This window comes from Corvus moneduloides, chromosome 1, assembly GCF_009650955.1.
Source record: "Corvus moneduloides isolate bCorMon1 chromosome 1, bCorMon1.pri, whole genome shotgun sequence".
In the NCBI taxonomy this organism is placed as follows: domain Eukaryota; kingdom Metazoa; phylum Chordata; class Aves; order Passeriformes; family Corvidae; genus Corvus; species Corvus moneduloides.
This window is the reverse complement of record NC_045476.1, coordinates 38,195,108-38,213,307: the sequence shown is the minus strand read 5'-3', so window position 1 is coordinate 38,213,307 and position 18,200 is coordinate 38,195,108. Positions and strand designations below refer to the sequence as shown.

General features: G+C 45.6%; 1 protein-coding gene across 1 annotated transcript; it reads right to left on the bottom strand.

Annotated features, from left to right (window-relative positions):
• Positions 1-1,612: 1,612 nt before the first annotated feature.
• LOC116442849 (C-C chemokine receptor type 8-like) lies at positions 1,613-17,858 on the bottom strand. Its single transcript, XM_032106396.1, has 3 exons — positions 17,564-17,858; positions 5,513-5,671; positions 1,613-3,351 (listed from the first exon to the last, which is right to left on the bottom strand). Exon 3 carries the CDS (start codon positions 3,340-3,342, stop codon positions 2,287-2,289), a length of 1,056 nt encoding a protein of 351 aa, XP_031962287.1. The 5' UTR covers positions 3,343-3,351; positions 5,513-5,671; positions 17,564-17,858; the 3' UTR covers positions 1,613-2,286.
• Between the last annotated feature and the right edge of the window lie 342 nt (positions 17,859-18,200).

Here is an 18,200-nt window from a genome sequence, read left to right as displayed (position 1 = left end):
AGGTGTTTTTGAGGATGTGCACGTTTGGATATTTTGTTGCACATGGCCAAGAGGCCTTGGAGTAGAGTAAGGGCAGACCTGGATAAGGTCACAGTGTCACAGGCATCATGCTACAAAAGGACAGAGAAACATGAGACAGAAAAGTGGAGTACTGTGAAACATGTTGGATGAAAATGAGTAGCTGGAAAGTTCAAGCCCTTCACACATGCTTCAGAACTAGGTAGGGAAAAGTTACTAAATGTGAAAAGTGGTACTTAGTAGTTTTACTGTCAATCTGATATCAATGGTTTCAATACAGCTTGGTCTCTGGAGAAACAAAAATTGCTTTAGATGTGCAACATCTCATTAGAAGATCTGTTCTACAAACAGCAGTAATTTCCTTATTCCATCCTCTTTTGAATAGTGATCACCTTTCCACCAATTTAGTGGAGCAAGATTGAGCTATATATTTTGGCCTATATATCCACAGCATCACACCCAGCCCCAGGAAGCCCAGGTGACATCAAATCTGAATGTTCCTTGGTGGTTTTTCAGTGGTATTTGCACCTGACAATATCTCAGCACATGAAACCTAACCGATCTTGTTATGAGTAGATTGCAAAATTTCTTTTTACCAGCTTTACTTTGTGTCAGAACCCTTGAAACTGAGGAAACAGTGCATCTGCTACCTGCTTTATTCCAAGATTATTACACCTGAAAAGTAGATTGTCATTGACAAGTTTCTGCCTAAAAAAAAAATGTGTAATTGAAGAGATGGCACTACCAGCTTGTTATTACTATCCTATGAATGTAGTGCTCTTATCCAGAACTCTTTCAGTGCATACAAGTGCAGAAATTTTTGAACGTTGCTTAGTGTTGCCATAGATTCTTTCCATCACATATAAGAGTAGCATAAAGTCTTGTGGTTCAACCCATTAAAAATAAATTTTCATATTTAGAGAAGAGGCACAATGCTTCTGGGTGCTCTGCTGTGTAAAGCTTCGGCAAGCTTTACAAGTGCTTGGGGTGATGCTGGGTGTATTTGTGTCTCTGTTCTGGTACTTCCTACAATAATATTTTGGCACCAAGGTTGAAATTTATTTTTGAAATTTTTAGGAAGTATAAAAACATGCAATTATATTTTCAGAAGGAAAGGTAGGATTAGGAAAATATTTAACATTTTTATTACCCTAAAAAATAAAGTCTTTGACGATATCTAGGTTGTGTTTTCCCTGATTTCATGTGTTCCCTTGATTAACTTTTAAAAATGTGTTTGCAGTAATACTACCTCAATATAAATGTTATTTTTACCCTGTGAATTTTTACCGGGATTTGGAGAGAAGGCTTCCTCAGCAGGAAACTGGAGATAAGACTTTTTTTGCTGAAGAGCTTCAGGGTGCCTCTCAATTCCATCAGATATATTTTACGTGATACCCACTGAAAAATAACCAAACCCAAAGTTTCCTTATCCTAATCGAGGCTTGTAAGTCATTAGACAGACTTTCAAGAACCAAGACAAAAAAGGTGGAGCTAATGTTTATTCAAAGAAAGCATTTCAAAAATGGCAGAAAATAAAGATATTTGGGAAAAGAGACAGAGCCTACTTTGCTACAGGCCATTTTGTGGTCTGCTCTGAGGACAACGTTTCCAAGTGTAGGAACCTCCATGAGTGACCGGTATAGGGGACACCTGGAGCCATCATTTTGTTATTTTTGGAGGCATCACTACCAAAGGCTGCTCTGGGCAGCAGCAGTTCCAAGGATTCCAGGGCTGCGCCCCTGGGACCATCCCACAACAAACAGGGTCCTGAGGGCTTTTTTGTCTGGGAGCTGAGGCAAAGGGGAAATGGTGACAATGGCTGAGGTGATTCCCTCTTTGCAATGTGAAGCAGTCCTATGCCTGTCCACTTCCTCACTTTCCAGAGGGGTGTTACACACATGTCCCAGGGATGCAGGGATTCAGCTTCCACAAGCAGAGCATACTTGGGGTGAGGCAGAAGCGATGCTTTTGTCAGAGGAGAAAATAGATACTACGAGAAACACCCTGCTTGCTGAATTGTATTACGAGAGCTCTAAAACTTAATTAAAAATTATTCTGTGGCAACGTATGGTCACCATTTTACAAATGCACCGGTGCTCTTGGGAAACCAATGTCACAGCTTCTTATGTGGCAGTTCACAGCGTATCCCAACAGGAGGCACAGGCATACTGCATCTGCCAGGGGATGCTGCACACATGGTACAACCTCCAGCACCACAGCAGACCTCTGGCCAGCCCCTCACACCAGCAGAAGGTGGCTCAGGTGGGCTCACAGGGCCCCTGCACTGTCAGACCAGCCAGAGAGCTGGGTGGGTGCTGAAAATGACTGTCCAGCCCCGGCACCTCCGGCAGGGCTGGAGAGGACACGGCCACAGGACTGAAGGAGTCCTTTAAGATGGGCCTTGAATGTCACGCCAGCGAAGGCGTAGATGATGGGGTTCAGGCAGCAGTGGATGAAGGAGATGGTTTCTGTCAGCTGCAGGGCCAGCGCTATCTGGGAGCTCGCCTTGCAGTCATTGATGATGTGCAGGCTCTGCAGAGAGTCGAGGAACAGCGCGATGTTGAAGGGAGTCCAGAAGAGGAAGAAAACAATGACGATGATGAAGATCATCTTGATCGCCTTGACCTTGTTTTGGTTTTTGCATTTTTGCAGGTTTTTTAGTATCTGAGTGTAGCAGCAAACAAGGATGCTAAAGGGAATCAAGAGGCCTAAGATGTTGGCTGCAAACTGAGAAGCAACCTTCCAGGTATTGTCACCTGGGGGGTATGTGGGGACACACTGCAAAGCCTGCTCAATCTCCAGCTCCTGGCTGAACATGATGTTGGGCACAGAAGCCAAGCCAGCCACCAGCCACAGAATCAAACTGATAATTATGCCATAAGTGGCTGTCCGTATCCTCATGGCATAGACAGCATGGACAATTGCTATGTACCTGTCTACACTCATCAGGGTTATAAAGAAAATACCGCTATAAAAACCTGTGTAGTAAATGCCAGCCATTATCTTGCACATGGCATTGCCAAAAACCCACTGGTCTGAAGCATAGTGGGCTTGGAAAGGGAGAGGCACAACAAAGAGCAGATCAGAGGCTGCGAGGTTCAGCAGGCAGATGTCAGTCATTGTTGTCAGCCTTTTCCTGGTCAGGAGAACCCAGAGGACCAAGGAGTTTCCCAGGAGGCAGAAGACAAACACGAGGCAGTAAAGAATTGGTAGAAGGAGGGATTTAAACCTGCGGAAATTGTTTCCTTCGTTGCACGGAGCAGTGTTTTCATCGTATCCATAGTCATATTCTGTTGTGCCAAGGAATTGGCTGGTGGGATTCATCTCAGGTACCTGTGCAGGAAAGAGAAAGGGTTAAAAATGTCTGGCTGTCCTGGCACAGCACTCCCATGGTGGCTTCTGCCTCTGTCTGTGCTGTGTTGAGTCTGTGAGTCAGCTTCCAGGCAGGGGGGGACTACGAAATGCAGTCTTGGTCTCACTGGGTGCACAAGAGCAGCTGTACCACCCAAAGGGCTGCCCTGCATGTTCCTATACATGTGTGACTGTGAGCACTGGGATGCTCTCTGTTTTCCTGAAACTGCTTTAGACCCAGTGGACCAGCACCTCATCATTACAATGACAGGGAAAAATTCAGGTCTCTGAATAGTCATAATGATAAAAAAATTACAGATCCTGCATCAGATCTAAGGTTCTCAATTTTCTTGTGCTCCCTGGGGTGGGGAAGCTTTTTGCCTGTAGCATAAAGACCCTCATAAAAGTGTTTTGCCTGAAGAAGCTGTCACCCAGCAGCATAACCTCATTTTTAGCAGAGCTGATCAGGGCCAGGTACTGGCACAGAGTGCAGAGACATGCAAGCTACTTTTCCATGGGTGGGTCCCGGATTGGATACAGAAAACTCTGAAGCAACAAGGAGTTCACAGGGCTGCACAGCAGTGCCAAGCTCTGGGCTGCCACTGAGCTCCAGGGCAGCTAGTGAGTAGCTTGGGTGTGCCTTTTGCTGCAACACAGCAGTTTAGTGCTCCTGCCTGTTCTGTCCAGCTTCAGTTTTCTAGTGTAGAGAAAACCAAAACATTAGCGGGAGTGTTTCCCCTCTGTCTCATTTCTGAAGAACTGCAATGAAGGCAGCCTCAAAATAGTAAAATAATCTGACGTGTTCTCCAAGAGTGAGTCTGTGCTTTAGCCAACTTTTTTATTGTTTCAGATGTCAGTTCATGACCCCTATAAAAGTGGATTGGGTTTCCAGACTTGAGTGTTCACATTTCAAGAGGTGATTCTTTCAAAAGGGTTTGGTTTTTCACTGCTAAGACATTTGAAAGTTTATGCTGTGCTGCACCTATGTTGCACCTGCTTACAGGTTGACCACATCTTGAAAGATCTTCAAAGACACACAGTTTCCAGGAGGGAAGAATAATTTGTAATAATCACTGCTGTTAAGGTGGAGCAATAATATGAATGGAAGTGATTCACTCTATAGAAGTGGAGGATGTGCTCTCCTGAATTAAAGATTACTGCCTGGGGATACAAAAAGAGAGAGAACAGGGAAAACTTTTTGTATTGATAGAAAGGAATCACAATTCACCCCTTCTTGGCAGGCTGTGCCACTTGTGGGGGGAACAGAACGATCTGTGCATACAGCCCAGAGGAGTGTCAGCGTCCATCCTCTGCTCCAGGTATGGATCCTGCTCATGCCTCACTGACCTGCCTCAGCTCTTCTTGGAGGACAGTTTCAATTGGCATGTGCAATGCAGAGAAAACTGTTACAAATACAGCATTCAACCCCACAGAATTCCTTGTTCAGAAATAACAAATAATGTGAGAAAGGCCACGCTGCATCGATAGTGTAATTCTCTACTGTATTGAGCTCTTAGCTGTAGCTAGGACATCTGCATTATTAATTTTAACTTTTTATAAGGCATAAACCTTTAAATATGAAGTTACTGAGTCACTAGATAATGGCTCTTCTTGCAGCAACCAGCAACAGGTAAAAAATATTTCCTGCTGATGGTTTTGATGTGTGAAAATGACAGGCTGTGACTAAGTGATGCAGCACTGGCTCACGTTTCTTAATTGCCTGTCTAGGACCTCTTAAAAACAGTTTGTAGATTCAACTATCAAAACTAAAAAACATTCCAAAAATAATGCATACTGTGTTATAGATACATTGATCTATAAGTATGAAGATAGATATGTAGAGATAGATATATCTAGATTTATAGATATAAAGCATCTACTTCCAGCAAAATTCAAGTGTTTCTCCTGGGTTGAACAGAGACCAGAGATGTTCTGCTTCCGATCCTTACACCATTAATACCTTTAACAGCTCCCAACCAGGGCACAGCATTTTCCATTTTCTCCCTTCTCCACATCACTCAGCAGAACAGTCAAACTGAAAAAGCAGTTTTACAGAGGATATCAAGGGAAAGGTAGCTGCTGCAGGTCCCCTGGTTGGCACAGTGAGCGCACTAATAGCACATCGAATATGGATGGACTTTACCTTTGGCAGCAAGACGCCTCTACTCTCTCGGATGGCCCTGGTCCCCTTCTGCTTGTCCCCTGTTGCTCAGGCTCAGGGTTTTCCGGGAGGTTTACTTCACCTTCACTTCACTCGTGCAGAGAGCTGAGATTTGGTGATATGAGGGTGTCAGATGGGCACCTGCCAGATACAGAATAGATTGGAGGCAAATAGAAGATTTTGTATCTGTGGTAAACAGGAAAAGAGTGAGAGGGCTATCGAGCACCTTCTGTGAAACGAGTAGCAAATACATCGCTTTTTTAACACGGTAATGCGTAGCACTCCTTTTAATGTGTTTGCTAAAACCCCTTCTTCACAGCCACCCCTGTGAAGTGGGTTTTAAGTGAAAAACTTAAAAGTTGAGGTATCTCCATCACAGGAGACATGCTAATAAATTTGCAGCTTTTCACAGAGGCTGATATGGAATTTCCTGGTCGCATTGTTTTAGTTTTTCAGTTTCTTCAGCTGATAACAACTTATATACTGCATTCTATTTATATCCCTTCCAATTAAAAACTTACTAGCTTTTTGAGCAAAATAAGGAATCACAGCTACTGATACCACTCTGCCATAATTTTTTAAGCAGTTCTTATTTAGTGGGGTATTTCAGTTTCTTTGCTACCTTGGGGTTTTTCAAGTTTATTTTAGTGACTTGAGGATGGAAAAGGGCAAAATATTGAAAAAAAGACAGGCTTGAAATTTTTTATTTTATTCAATTGCTTTAAATTACCTATGTTTAGTGGAATACTGTAAATTGTGGTGTTTCATAAGTCAGACAAATGATACACTTTTTATCCATTAATCTCAACAGGCACCATTTTCCTGATTTTAAGAACATGGGGAATGCCAGAGGTTCACTCAAGAGCCCCCAAACAAGCATGGGGCAGACTTTTACTGACGTTATTCACATGTTCTTTGGTTGCAGCTCCAACCCAAAGCACCTTTACAGTTGCTGGTTGTTGCAAAAGTGAGTAGTGAAAGAGATCCTGAAAGAGAAGAAAAGCTAAATACTGCAGGCAGTAAGGAAAAGTGAGAAAATAGTCTGGGGGGAAAAAGGAGCAGTGTCATGAAGGACCTGGCACTAGTCAGTAGCACAGTCAGAAAAAACAGACCTGTCCCATCAGGTCTTCAACATGCTTTCAGTGACCAGGGCATCACTCTGCCTCCAAGTACCCAATTGGTCTTACTACACAAGAGAGACTAGCTCCTCTTATTCTGTTTATTTTTTTTCAGAACTAATTTTTGAATATTGTTGCAACAGAACTTTTTTTTATTGTATTCTCTACATACTAATTATATGATTAATAATATGTCAGTAGTATGTCCTGGTGCTACAGACACACAGTATGACATAATGTAGCTTTGTTCTATTTAGGTTTATTTACATTTGTTTAAAAATCAATAAGGTCAGTTTTCATTATTTCTTAGGAACAAAACATTAGTAAATTAAAGATGCCTCCTCTTCCATCATATGCTTTTTTGCATTAGTTTAGTTGATAAGTTATTAACACATTAAAAAAAAAAAACCAATAGTTTGACATGAAACCAATAAAGGAAAAAGAAATTTCTGCATTTTAAAACATTAGTACATGTTATAAAATTGAAAAAATTTTGCATTTTTTCCTGAGTTATTTTCTGCTGCAGAAATTACGATCTCGCAAAAAGATTTCAGTTCATTCAAAATGCATATTTTTAAATTGGGAAATCTTCCAGCTGTGTATTTTCACCATCCACAATCCTGCACAGTCAGGCAAAGGGAGGCATGAAGCTGGGAGAAGCAGTAGGGAAACATCAAGGAAATGCTGCATGTGTTGGAGAAAGTTGGAGCAAGCAAGAAAATGGAGACAACCTAAAAGGCAAGGAAAAGAGCTTGAATTCAAGAGAACAAAAGCTAAGAGAGAAGTGAGCAGGCCTGGTGACTGATATGGCTGGAGGATGGCCGGGCTGGCTGCTGTACTTTGGGCAGGCCAAGGCAGCTTGGTAATAAGGAGAGCAAGGAAAAAATTGTGGTGGGGACAGTGTTCTGGAGGAAAACAGTAGAATTATGGAGTCTGATGCTCTGCTGTGTTTTGGGAAGTGATATACAGGTGTGAGTTTCTGGCCCTACCTGTCTTTCAGAAAGGTTTATGTGCCTGCTCTTCTTCTGGAGTGGTTTGGTGTTCCTAACACACAGCCAGAACCTGAGCTTTTCTCAGCAGAGAAAGAGAATTAATGAAAGAAAGCAGAGGATGTGATTTGTCAAAAGCAGTGAAAGGAATGAAGTGGAGATGGGTTTAGGAAAGGTGCTGTTTCTGACTGGCAGGTATGAGGGTGGGTGGGAGGGAAAACCCACAGGGGTGGGCTTGGGAACTGAAAAGATGGAAATTATGATGTTGGCTGAAAAAGTGATAATTATGATGACAAAAACTAATAGGAGATGTCTGTGTTGGGGGACAGGGAAGAATCACAGACAGATTTTATTTTTCTCCCCATGTTGAGCCCTACTGGGTCTCCTGCAGGTCACCCAAGAGGAGCATGGGCAGGCAGAGCCCTGCTGGGCTGAAGGGCAGTAGAGATAAACAACTACCAGTGTGTTCACAGACTGGGGTGCTGCAAGATGCAGGTGTGCTGAACTCCCCTTGAAAGCTCAGAGGAAGGTATCTGGTGGAGAGAGAACGAGAGGTACACATTTCCAATTTTCTTCATATCAGCTATAAGCTAGGCTTGTATCTGTCCTGACACTTTTTCAGTCTGTGAGTAGCAAACACCACACTCTGAGTTACACAGGGGCCATGCAGTCAAACCCGGATTTTCTACCAAGCCAACACACAGCCCTTTGTAGTTCACCTACAAAGAAACAAAGAAAATGTGGTAAACCAGCAAGAGGTGGTAAGATGGGAACACACAAGTTAAAGGTCACCTGCATCTGAAAGTGCTAAATTCAAACAGAAGGAGGTGCAGAGAGGATGTGAGGTGGGAGGATGAGCAGTGCAAGGGCTCAGTGTGGTAAAGCAAGGTCGTGGAAGGGATACATTTGCTACATACAGACAAGCCAGTGAGGACACAGCCAGGGGAAAAGAGGATTGTCTCACCTTACAAAGAGTACAGCCATACCACAGCAATATTTACCCCCTTGGGCTCAAGTGAGTTTGCTGCTGGGGCACTGGGGCTGTGGAGCAGGCTTGCTGTGGGAGGAGAGCCAGCCAGCTGGTGTAGAATGGTCCTGGGTTAAATGTCTGAAGGGGACGCATGACCCAGGGGCTCTCATAGCCAGGGACAGGACAGCAGGCACCAGGCAATCCTTCCCAGGGCCTCAGGATGTTCCCAAGATGCTGGGTGGGAGCTGAGGAGCAAGAAGGTCTCAAATCTATTTGTTAAGAGCCTGTGCAAAATCCACCCCAGAGCCTCCTTCTCCGGTAGCCCTGACTGCTGCCCTGCAGTGTCCCTCCAGTTCAATTTTAGCTGGTCCCTAATACCAGGGCTAGCGATGTCTCTCCATACTCTGGTGGGATCTCCTGTGAGAGAGAAATACCTTACAGCAAAAAGGAGACAACTGGTTGTGGGTATCTCTGGTGCTCCAGCCTATGGCCAGTTTGGGTCCATGCAGCCACTCAGGACTGTGAGCTACAGGAGGGAAGAGCCATATGGCATCACCGCTTTGTGAAAAGGCTGATGGAGGCAGTCCCCACTCAAATTAAAAAACATAGCAAAATGTTGTTGTATCAGGAGCTTTGTTTTGTCTTCCCATGTTTTGGCAGTGGCCATCAGGGCCAGCCTGCATGGGCCACTGCAGCCCCAGAGAGATGGCAGGGCTGGGGAGTCTCCAGTGGCTGTGCACCACACTGCTCATGCTTCCCCTTTAGTTGCTGCCATTCCTTTATTTACACTCGAAGTAGCAGTTTCTGCTGTTTTGTGTTCTGTCAGAAAAGTTGCTTCAGTGGGGGAAAATGACCAGTGCAACCCTTCATGTAGCTGAAGACACTGTCAGCCCAACCCATCAGAGTAATGCAGACTTAAACTCCTCCAGACTACTCAGAGCCCCAAGGTCAGGGAAGAGATGCTTCACTGAAGCCCTATGTTACATGGAAAGGCTATGGCAAATGCTGCAACCAAAAGGAATCTTGCTGTGAGACAAACAGCATGGCCACATCTCCAGCTCCTACAGCCAGAAACCTTCACTGGCAGTGGAGACTCCCCGTGCACACCAGCTCAGCCTCTGACATCAGCCCCAAAGGGTTTCCTTATCCTGTGCCTTCCCTGCAGCTCCTCAGCCTGGAGGAGATGGTCAGCTTAGCTGCTGCAAAACCCCTATGCCTGCTCTTGTAGGAACCTCTCCTTCCTCCTACAGACAGTCTAGATTAATTGAGTTTGAATACAGAAAGGAAACTGTAGTTGCCACAGAAGGCAGCACCAGCAAGAGCTTGCTTTGGCCTCAGGAGTGTCAGCCACAAGCCCTGGTATTGCTCTTGTTGTTCGCTACGGAGGATGGGAGGCAGCTTTCTGACACCATGGCACAGGCTCTGGTGTTGGGGTAGCAGCCATTAGGAACATATGGGAATAAAAGCAGAATGAGAGAGCCTACCTGGTAGGGTATTTTCCTAGAAAAGGCTAAGTATTTCCTGGATCTGCTCACTACCATAGCACCACCTGGAAAGTGCAGGACACGTTTACCTCAATGCAATGTTCAGCTTCCACCTATCTCAGAGCTGTGGTAACCAGCCAAGTCAGGTGCTGTTCTCCAGAAAGATCACTTTCCTCTGCCTTTGCTCAACAGCAAAATAAAGGAAGCTTCTTAGTCAAAAGGAGGCCTTTCCCTTTCAGATCTGTTCTCACGTTACATCTCAGAGGGCTTACTGTGTCATATTGGAAGAGGGAAGAGATGACTTAGGTCAGCAGAGGAAAACAGACGATTAACTGCAACAGGGGTCATGGGATGTTCAGAGATGCTGGGTTGTTCAGCTAAAATGCCTTGCAAAATACCAGCAGTCATCACTGTTGGTGAGAAAAACAATGAGGACAGCTCAGTTTTGCAGCAGGTAGAGGTAGGGGTCAAGGTGAGCATGTCCTCTGCAGTGTGGCAGGTAGCACTTTGATGAATGTCCCACCCCAGATTCCTTCTCCTGGAAATCCCTCTGTCCCAACAAACCTCTCCCAGGTGTCTCTGCTTCCTGTATGGACCAGCAACTGCCCTTCCCCAACTGCAGCACCCTCAGTGAATTCCTTGCACCCGTCTTCCTTAGGGCAGCAGGGATGGGCAAGGAGGACACTGAGCCCTGGATGTGCCCGGCTGGGAGTCCCCCATGAGGTACAAGAGGAAACGCCACACAGGAGCTATCTTTTGAGGAATCCTTGCCTGTTTTGGTTATTTTCACAATGTTTGGGTCCATCAGCATCAGCTATCAACACACCATCTTAGCAGGACCGCATTATCTTAACAAGAATTCATTTCATCCGACCACTTCCAGTGTAGAGGTAAAAATATGTCATATGGCAGAATGGTTCAATTCCTTTTCGCAGTGAGAATAGCATATTTGTATGCCCATGTACAAAGGGCGGGGTGAGACTTTGTGACCAGGTAAGATTCTGAGTGATGGGTTTTTTTGACGTCAAAAAGGTATATTTTTGTTGACTAAAATATCTCTGAAAGTGCCAAGTTGTTTGAGGAGAGGATTTTCCCCCTCCAAATCAAGGGGGGAAAAAAAGAACAATTGCAATACTTTGTTCTGAGAAGTCCCAGACAAAACACTGCCATTTGTCATTTTCAAATACAGCATTTTTTTATAAATAACCTCTTCTTCTAACCCTTCTTCCTCAAAAACAAGCAGACTTCAAAGCTTCAAAAACTTTCCAGTAGAACTAAGATGTGTCTGTTGTGCTGATAGCAGGCAGAAGTTTTCATTTCTCTTTTCAGCTTGATCAGCAAAAAAATTGACACCCTCCACTGAAATGTGGAGTTGTATTACCGTAACAAAGCACTTGTCTATGCAGACATGTGCAAATGTGCACAGGAAAAACCTATTTGGCATTGTTCTGGCTCTCTCTCCTGCAGCAGATGCTCCGTGCAATAAAAAAGGCTGTGAGCCAGAGAATCCTCCAAAAACTGTGGCTGAGTTTGTGTGGGAGAAGCAGCTGGAGGTATTTGGTGAGGCTGGACCAGCTCACTCTGCTCCACGGTCTGCTTTTCACTGCCGGCACCGAAGCCACAAGGATTATGGCTCTGACAGCTGCAGCCTTGCACAATCGTTTGGTTTCACCCAAGCAGAAATCAGTGCGTTGCAAAACTCCCAGCACAGTAACTCATTCATAGCAGCGTCAGCAGTGAGTGGAATTTCTCACCCAGGCGTTACGAGAGGTTAATTGTGGGACACAAAGGAGTAAACAAATACAGCTCTTGCGGATGGAGTCTTTGAGAACAAAAATCTTCTCTATCTGTCCCTTACTTGACGCTTATTTTTCTCACCCTGGAGCACTTAGGTTGTTAAACCTTTGCTGTCCCAAACCTTTGGTTCACCAGTGCACAGGCACCTCTCAGATTTGCATCTGACAGTGCTTTGGCTGAGGGTGGAGAGCAGAGAAGGCTGCAAGCAAGAATCAGTTGGAACAGAGAAATCACAGAACGCCGGGCTGCATGGGACACTGGGAGTTCCTGGAGTCCGTCCTCTGTCTTGAAGGCAGGGGCAGTGTCCCACTGTTCCTCCTGCTATGCAGTTGTTCAGCCTGCTCCTACAGCCCCTGCTTTCCCCCAGCTTCTCCTTATGAACCATCCTAGTGCTTGTCCAGATTCACTCCTAGTAAATTTGTCTTAATCCAACACTCTCCTGGTATAATTTGAGCCACTTATTTACCTTAGCCTTGGAGGAACAATTAGTTCTAGGTATTTTAAAATATTATAAGATAACGTTTTCCATCAATCTTAACAGCACACAATTAATATTTTTTCCTCTGAGGTCATGCTTTCTAAATGGTTAATTGTAGTTGCTATTCTTCTTTGGTGACTATCCAGTTTTTCTTAATATTTTTGTGCATTGCAGTGCCCCAAACTGGCAAAGCAGACTGGAAGAGTCACCTGCCCGGGGTAGCTGTTTTCTTTTGCAATCACGTAGCACTGGTGGATTCACAGTTCTTTCGTGCTGGATGTCAGCCCCCAGATGCTTTCTTCAGAAGTGCTGCCTTCCCCATACTGTCCTTGTGGTCTCAGTTGACCCTGCCCATGGGGAGAAGTGGTCGTGTGTCCTCAATGCACTGCAGCCCATTGCTGCCAGACTTTTTCATCTGTCAAGGTCAATTTAAGCAGTCATCCCGTCCCCCAGTGCATTTTTACCGCTTCCCAATATGATGGCATATGTAAAAATAGCACAATCATGCACCAGACCTTCATCCAGAGCAGCAAAGTGCAGCAAATGCAGGTTTGTGCAAGGGCAGGGTGCAGCCCTGGATGCAGGATCCTTCTGAGTACTCCTCTTGTCCAGTGGCAACCACTCAGGAGTTTGTCTGAGCACCAACATAAAGGCTGATTGAGGTGCTCAGAAAGCTTGCTAGCTCTGAGGTATGGGATACCACTGCTTTGCCCGGTGGCATGAGCCTGTAACTGAGGCTGATTTGACATAGTGGCCTCTTGACAAATCTGTATCAGCTCCTACTTTTTTATTTTCCTGCAGCCTGCTTATTCCTTCTAGAGCTTTCCAGCAACTGTAGTTGCACTGACTGGCACGTAATTCCCTTTCTGGCATAAGCTGATGGCTCCCCACCAGATTATCAAGGGTCTCTGTGCTGGCTGGCTGCCCAGAACTCACCACCACACTTTGGCACTGGCCACACTGGCTCAGGGCAAAGGTGGGCACTGGCCACCACCACCACTGCTGGATGGCTCCACACCAGCAGCACCCAGTTGCAGCTGCCCCACCCTGCCAGAGCACAGCTCTGGTCCTGGCACCGAGCCAGGCAGCGCCTGTCAGATACCCTTGAAAACCACAAGTGGCTGCACCACTTCTGCCTCTCAGCTGGCCTCAGACCATGCCAGCCCCATGGCTGTGAGGAACCAGGAGGCCTCAGGGTGGGAAGCACCCCGTGTGGGTACCAGGGCCCATGTCTGTCTCCATTTTTGCTGCAGGAGCCTCCTCTGGAAGAAACTCCAGATGATTATCAGATTTTTAAAGGAAAAAAGGTGAAACGCATGAAATCATGCTGTTAAAACAGGGAACTCTGTGTAGTTTAGGATTGGATTGATGACTCAGGGACCCTGGATTCAAACCTGCACCCTTGCCACTGGCAGGCTGCTCTCAGCACTAGAGCATCATGCACTGAAATCTGGGCATCCGGCATTTCCCATCTTGACCACAGTGGCTACAGTCTTAAAGCAGGCATCTGTGCGGCTTTGTCCTGTCTCCTTCAGGCCTCTGCCCTTGCCAGGGGCACGAAAAGAGGCTTTGTTGGGGTAGCACACACCCACGCTGCTGCGGTGTGAGCAGAGTTGTGAGGAGAGCTTGGCAACGCCACTGGTAAATCTTTATCTGAACTGCTGGTAAACAGGAAGCTGGTGAACATCTTTACTATTTTTCTTAGGTTTTTAGGTTCTTTTGGTCTGATTTTCATAGCTATTCTTTTTCGCTTGCTTCATCTCAGGAAACACATTTTTCTGCCACCTCTTGCAGGAAATGTGCAAGATACCAAGTGCTGAAAACCTCAAGGTTCGCTCAACCCTTTCTACGAGAGGTGATGAGTCAAAGAGCCTGGTAATGAGGGCTTCAGAATGTGTTTGGGAAAAGCTGGAAGTGCAAGGGTCAAGCTCACAACAATAACCATAAGGCTAAAAGAGTTTGACAATGCAGAATGCAGACACTTACACACCTTTGTGCCATGTTCAACGTGGGGTGGCTTTTCACCAATATCAGAGAGAGAATTTCAAACCTTTCTGGTCAAGACATCCAGGGGCATATGTCTCTAACGAGGTGTGGCACCAGGCTCTTGGGATCTCATTTTCCACACCAAAGACCCACCCTGCTGTCCACACCAGGCACGTCCACCATCCTCACCACTGCCCAGCTGCTGTGCTGGGCCCATGAGCCAGAGCATGTTGGGGGAGAGGGAAGGCCCTTGCACTCAGTGTCCAGGCACATCATGAGCAAGCAGGGCAGACTGTTCTACTGTTCATCAGGTACCCCTGTCTTGTCTTAAGCTGAAGGCAGCAGTGCAGGTACAAAACCTGCAGGGATTAATGCTCACCACGTTTAAACTTTCTCCTGATCTTGCATGGTGCTGCTCAAGAGAACAAGCAAATAATCAAGCCCCTGCTGCTTACAGGGAAGCACGCCAAGGTTTGCCAGCAGGACCCAGGGGCTGCAAACGTGACTTCGGCTGACCTTGAACTGACAGAAAGGAGTTTGCTTTTTGCATTCACCTTCTTACCCTCTCTTCACCACAGCAGTGAGGAAGATCACTTAAGCTAGACAGGATAAAACAGATTCCCACCACCTACACCATCCTCCTCTCCTGTGGGCTGGGGATGGACATGCACAGCTCAATGAAGATAATAGATACAGCCTAAAATGTTCAAAAAATAACAAATCCAGCAAGAAGCTGGGTTGAATAAGAGAAAGACGAGTCACTTTCCGGTATGCAGATGTGTGGGTCAGGTTTCCTTCTCAATATCAAACTGCAGCTTTATTTTTTTCTGGTGTAGGTTTCAAATGAGTGGGATAAAGCAGATGAACTTTTCCACTGCATAGTTAAAATCTCTATTTGCTTTTACAACACATGAATTTTCTTTTGCTGACTCTTTTCTGATAAGCTCAAATAATTCCAAGGACCATCAAGATTTCCTGCCTTGTAAGCTGGTAGGCAGGAGAGTAAAAGGTCAGAAGTTTCCTTAACTTTTTGAGGGTCTTTCTGAGCAGGACCTAACTCAAGACCAGACCTAATTCATAGAGAAGAAAATTGGTAATGTGTCCATATTTCTTGGACAGAGAAAAGGACATCTGAGAAATCCCGAAGTCAAGACCTGAGTCACAGTGCTCTAGGCACTCTTTGAAGAAAAAGAAAGCTCTTGAATTAATCTCAAATAGTGTTCAAAACAAAAAAAATAGTGTTTTGGGTGTCTATGCTTCCTAAACTCAAAATGATCTCTGCTTGCTTCACCTTTATTCTCTCAAATATGTGCAAAGTCAACAACTCCAAACCCAGAAAGCCCTACCCAGTGTCAGCTTTCTCTAAAGAAGAGCCCAGCATGTAAGTGGGGGGTAGTCAGCACTGGGAAACCTTTGCACCCCATTTTGTCAATCATAGTTGCCATAAGCTGGGATAAAGTAAGCTTGTCTTTTTGACTATTTAGGACTTCTATCAGTAAAATGGGTCTGAAGATGGAACAAACCAACCCTTGTTTGTTCCTGCTATGGCTCTTGTCAGCCTGGAAAATTAAAAGCAAATTTAAAACAGAAATTCTTCTCTGTAACGTAATAAAATAGATCCACAGTCCATGGCGGCAAAGTGAAATCCCATTATGAAAAAAAAATGCACAACATTTTGGGGTTTTCTTTGCTCTTTGAAATGTGAATAGGTATTGTGATAAGACATCAAACAGCAGCTGACCACATAAACCAAAGGAGGTTAACACTTAATGTACTTCCCAGTAAGGCATGCTATTCAACAGTATGAGTGTGCTCCCATCACAATTTCATTTATGCTCTCGCTGTTAAGCTTGGTATAAAACACACCTCTTTGGACAAAAGAAGGAAGTGACTGCACAAGAAAATAAAGTGTTGGTCTCCAGGCTCTCTAGAAACCTGTGACCAAAAAGGGTCATGAAATCACAAGTGATGTTAAAAACTCAGCCCTGGGAATATCTGCAAGTCTGACATCCAGTCTTGTCTTTAGTACAAAGTTGGTTTTTGTTACTCTTATGTCTCGAATCCTAAGCTATGGTCTGAAGGTGCTGGCAGACAATAAGATCACATAAATGGCCTTCAGATGTTACAGAACCCTAACAGAAGTACATTCAGCACCATCCATCCTGCTGATCCCAAGGGTGCTCAGCGGTCCTCCAAGAAACTCTTTGGGAAAAAAATTTACACAACCAATACAAAAATAACAGAGGGACCCGGAAAGGATTTGGAGAGGTTGGTGTAGCAAAACAGCCATAACTCCAGCTAGCACAGCTCCAGCTTCAGCATGGCTCTGCTGTCCTGAAGCATTACAGGGGGCACAGCAGGGAGATCTGCCTGCTCTGGCTGAAAATCGATCTTATGCAAAAAGCAAGGGCATCCAATCTTCCAGGAAACAAAAAGTTTTCAGCAGCATCAGCAAAGTGACTGGCTCACTAAGCAGTGCAGGGCTGAGACACAGGCTGTGGGGAAGAGAGGCAGCTGGGCAGGCAGCTGCTTCCTACTGCTGCCCTGACATCCCCCTCTGGCTCCTTCGTGGCCACAGAGTGCACATTGCACTGAAAGGAGGAGGCTTACCTGTGGTGTGAGAGCAGAAAGCAGAGAGTTGCTGCAGGTAGAGAGAAAATCCTGCTGTCATAAAAAGCAGCCAACTCTGCTGGCAGTCAGGACACACAGGTCTTACACTTCATTTGAAGTGTTTTCAGAGAACTAGACAGGAGAGAAAGTATCAGCCCTTTGGCCATCACCAAAGTGTGAGCACACAGTGCCTGAGCTGAAAACATCCCCAGCATGCCTGTGTTTCACATCCTCTCTCATCTCCAGCACAGGCACTAGGGACTGGATTACCAGAGGTGAGAAGCACTGCAGAGCTAACAGATGCACCAGGTCATCCAGAGCTGTGGGTGCAAAAATACAGGCATCAGTCAGGGGAGAAGGAGGGACCAACTTTCGACATAGCCTCTTCCAAGACAGTGCAAAGGCAGCTGCACGAGCAGCAATTAGGCTTCACAGAGTCCAAAAAACAACAGGCGAGCATCAGGAAGAAAACAACAGGCTGTCCTAAAGATAAAATACCATCACTGGTCAGTCCCCTCGTAGCAAAGTGCCAGAGCTTGGGAAAGTTTTCCTCAGTACTTGATAGGTAAAGCAAATTTCCATGCCTTTGAGCATTACCTACCTCTCAGCTCAGCTTTGCTTCAGCGTCCTCCTCCTCCTCAGCCGACAGCTTGTGCTTTAGCAGGACCTGTGCAGGAGCCCGTGAGGGAGCAGCTTTCAGTGCTACAGCGTGCTCAGCAGTTGCTGGCTCCTGAGGCTGTAGGGATGCCCAGATGGAGCTGGAAGCTGGCATGGGGACAGCACTGGCTGCCTTTGGGCATTGAGGTTCCCCCCCTAACCAAATAGTCAGATATAGTCCAGTTTTCTGGAAAGAGTGTTTCTGTATGTTCCGATATATGCGAGCTGTTGTTTCCCTGACTGCTGCAGCTGTCACCCAGCTTCTCTGTCTCTAATTGTGAATGTGGTCCTAGAGCGCCTACAGATTTCACGGTACATGATTAAAACAGGGAAAATGCTCCACGTTGGAGCAATGCTGGAGTAGAAAGCACAGTGTGAATTCCCCAGTCCCAGCTGTTCCCCAGACAACATGTTAGGTGTTTCTACACTTGCACAGCCTCTTTTCCTGTGTCCCATCTACCACTCTGAGTAGTCCTTTCCTCTCTACTGGACACCACCGCAGGTGCCTCAAGCAGAGGATGGAAAGGGGCATGAGGACGCTCAGGGAAGAGCCAAAGGAGGAGGGATAGAGACAGTTGTAT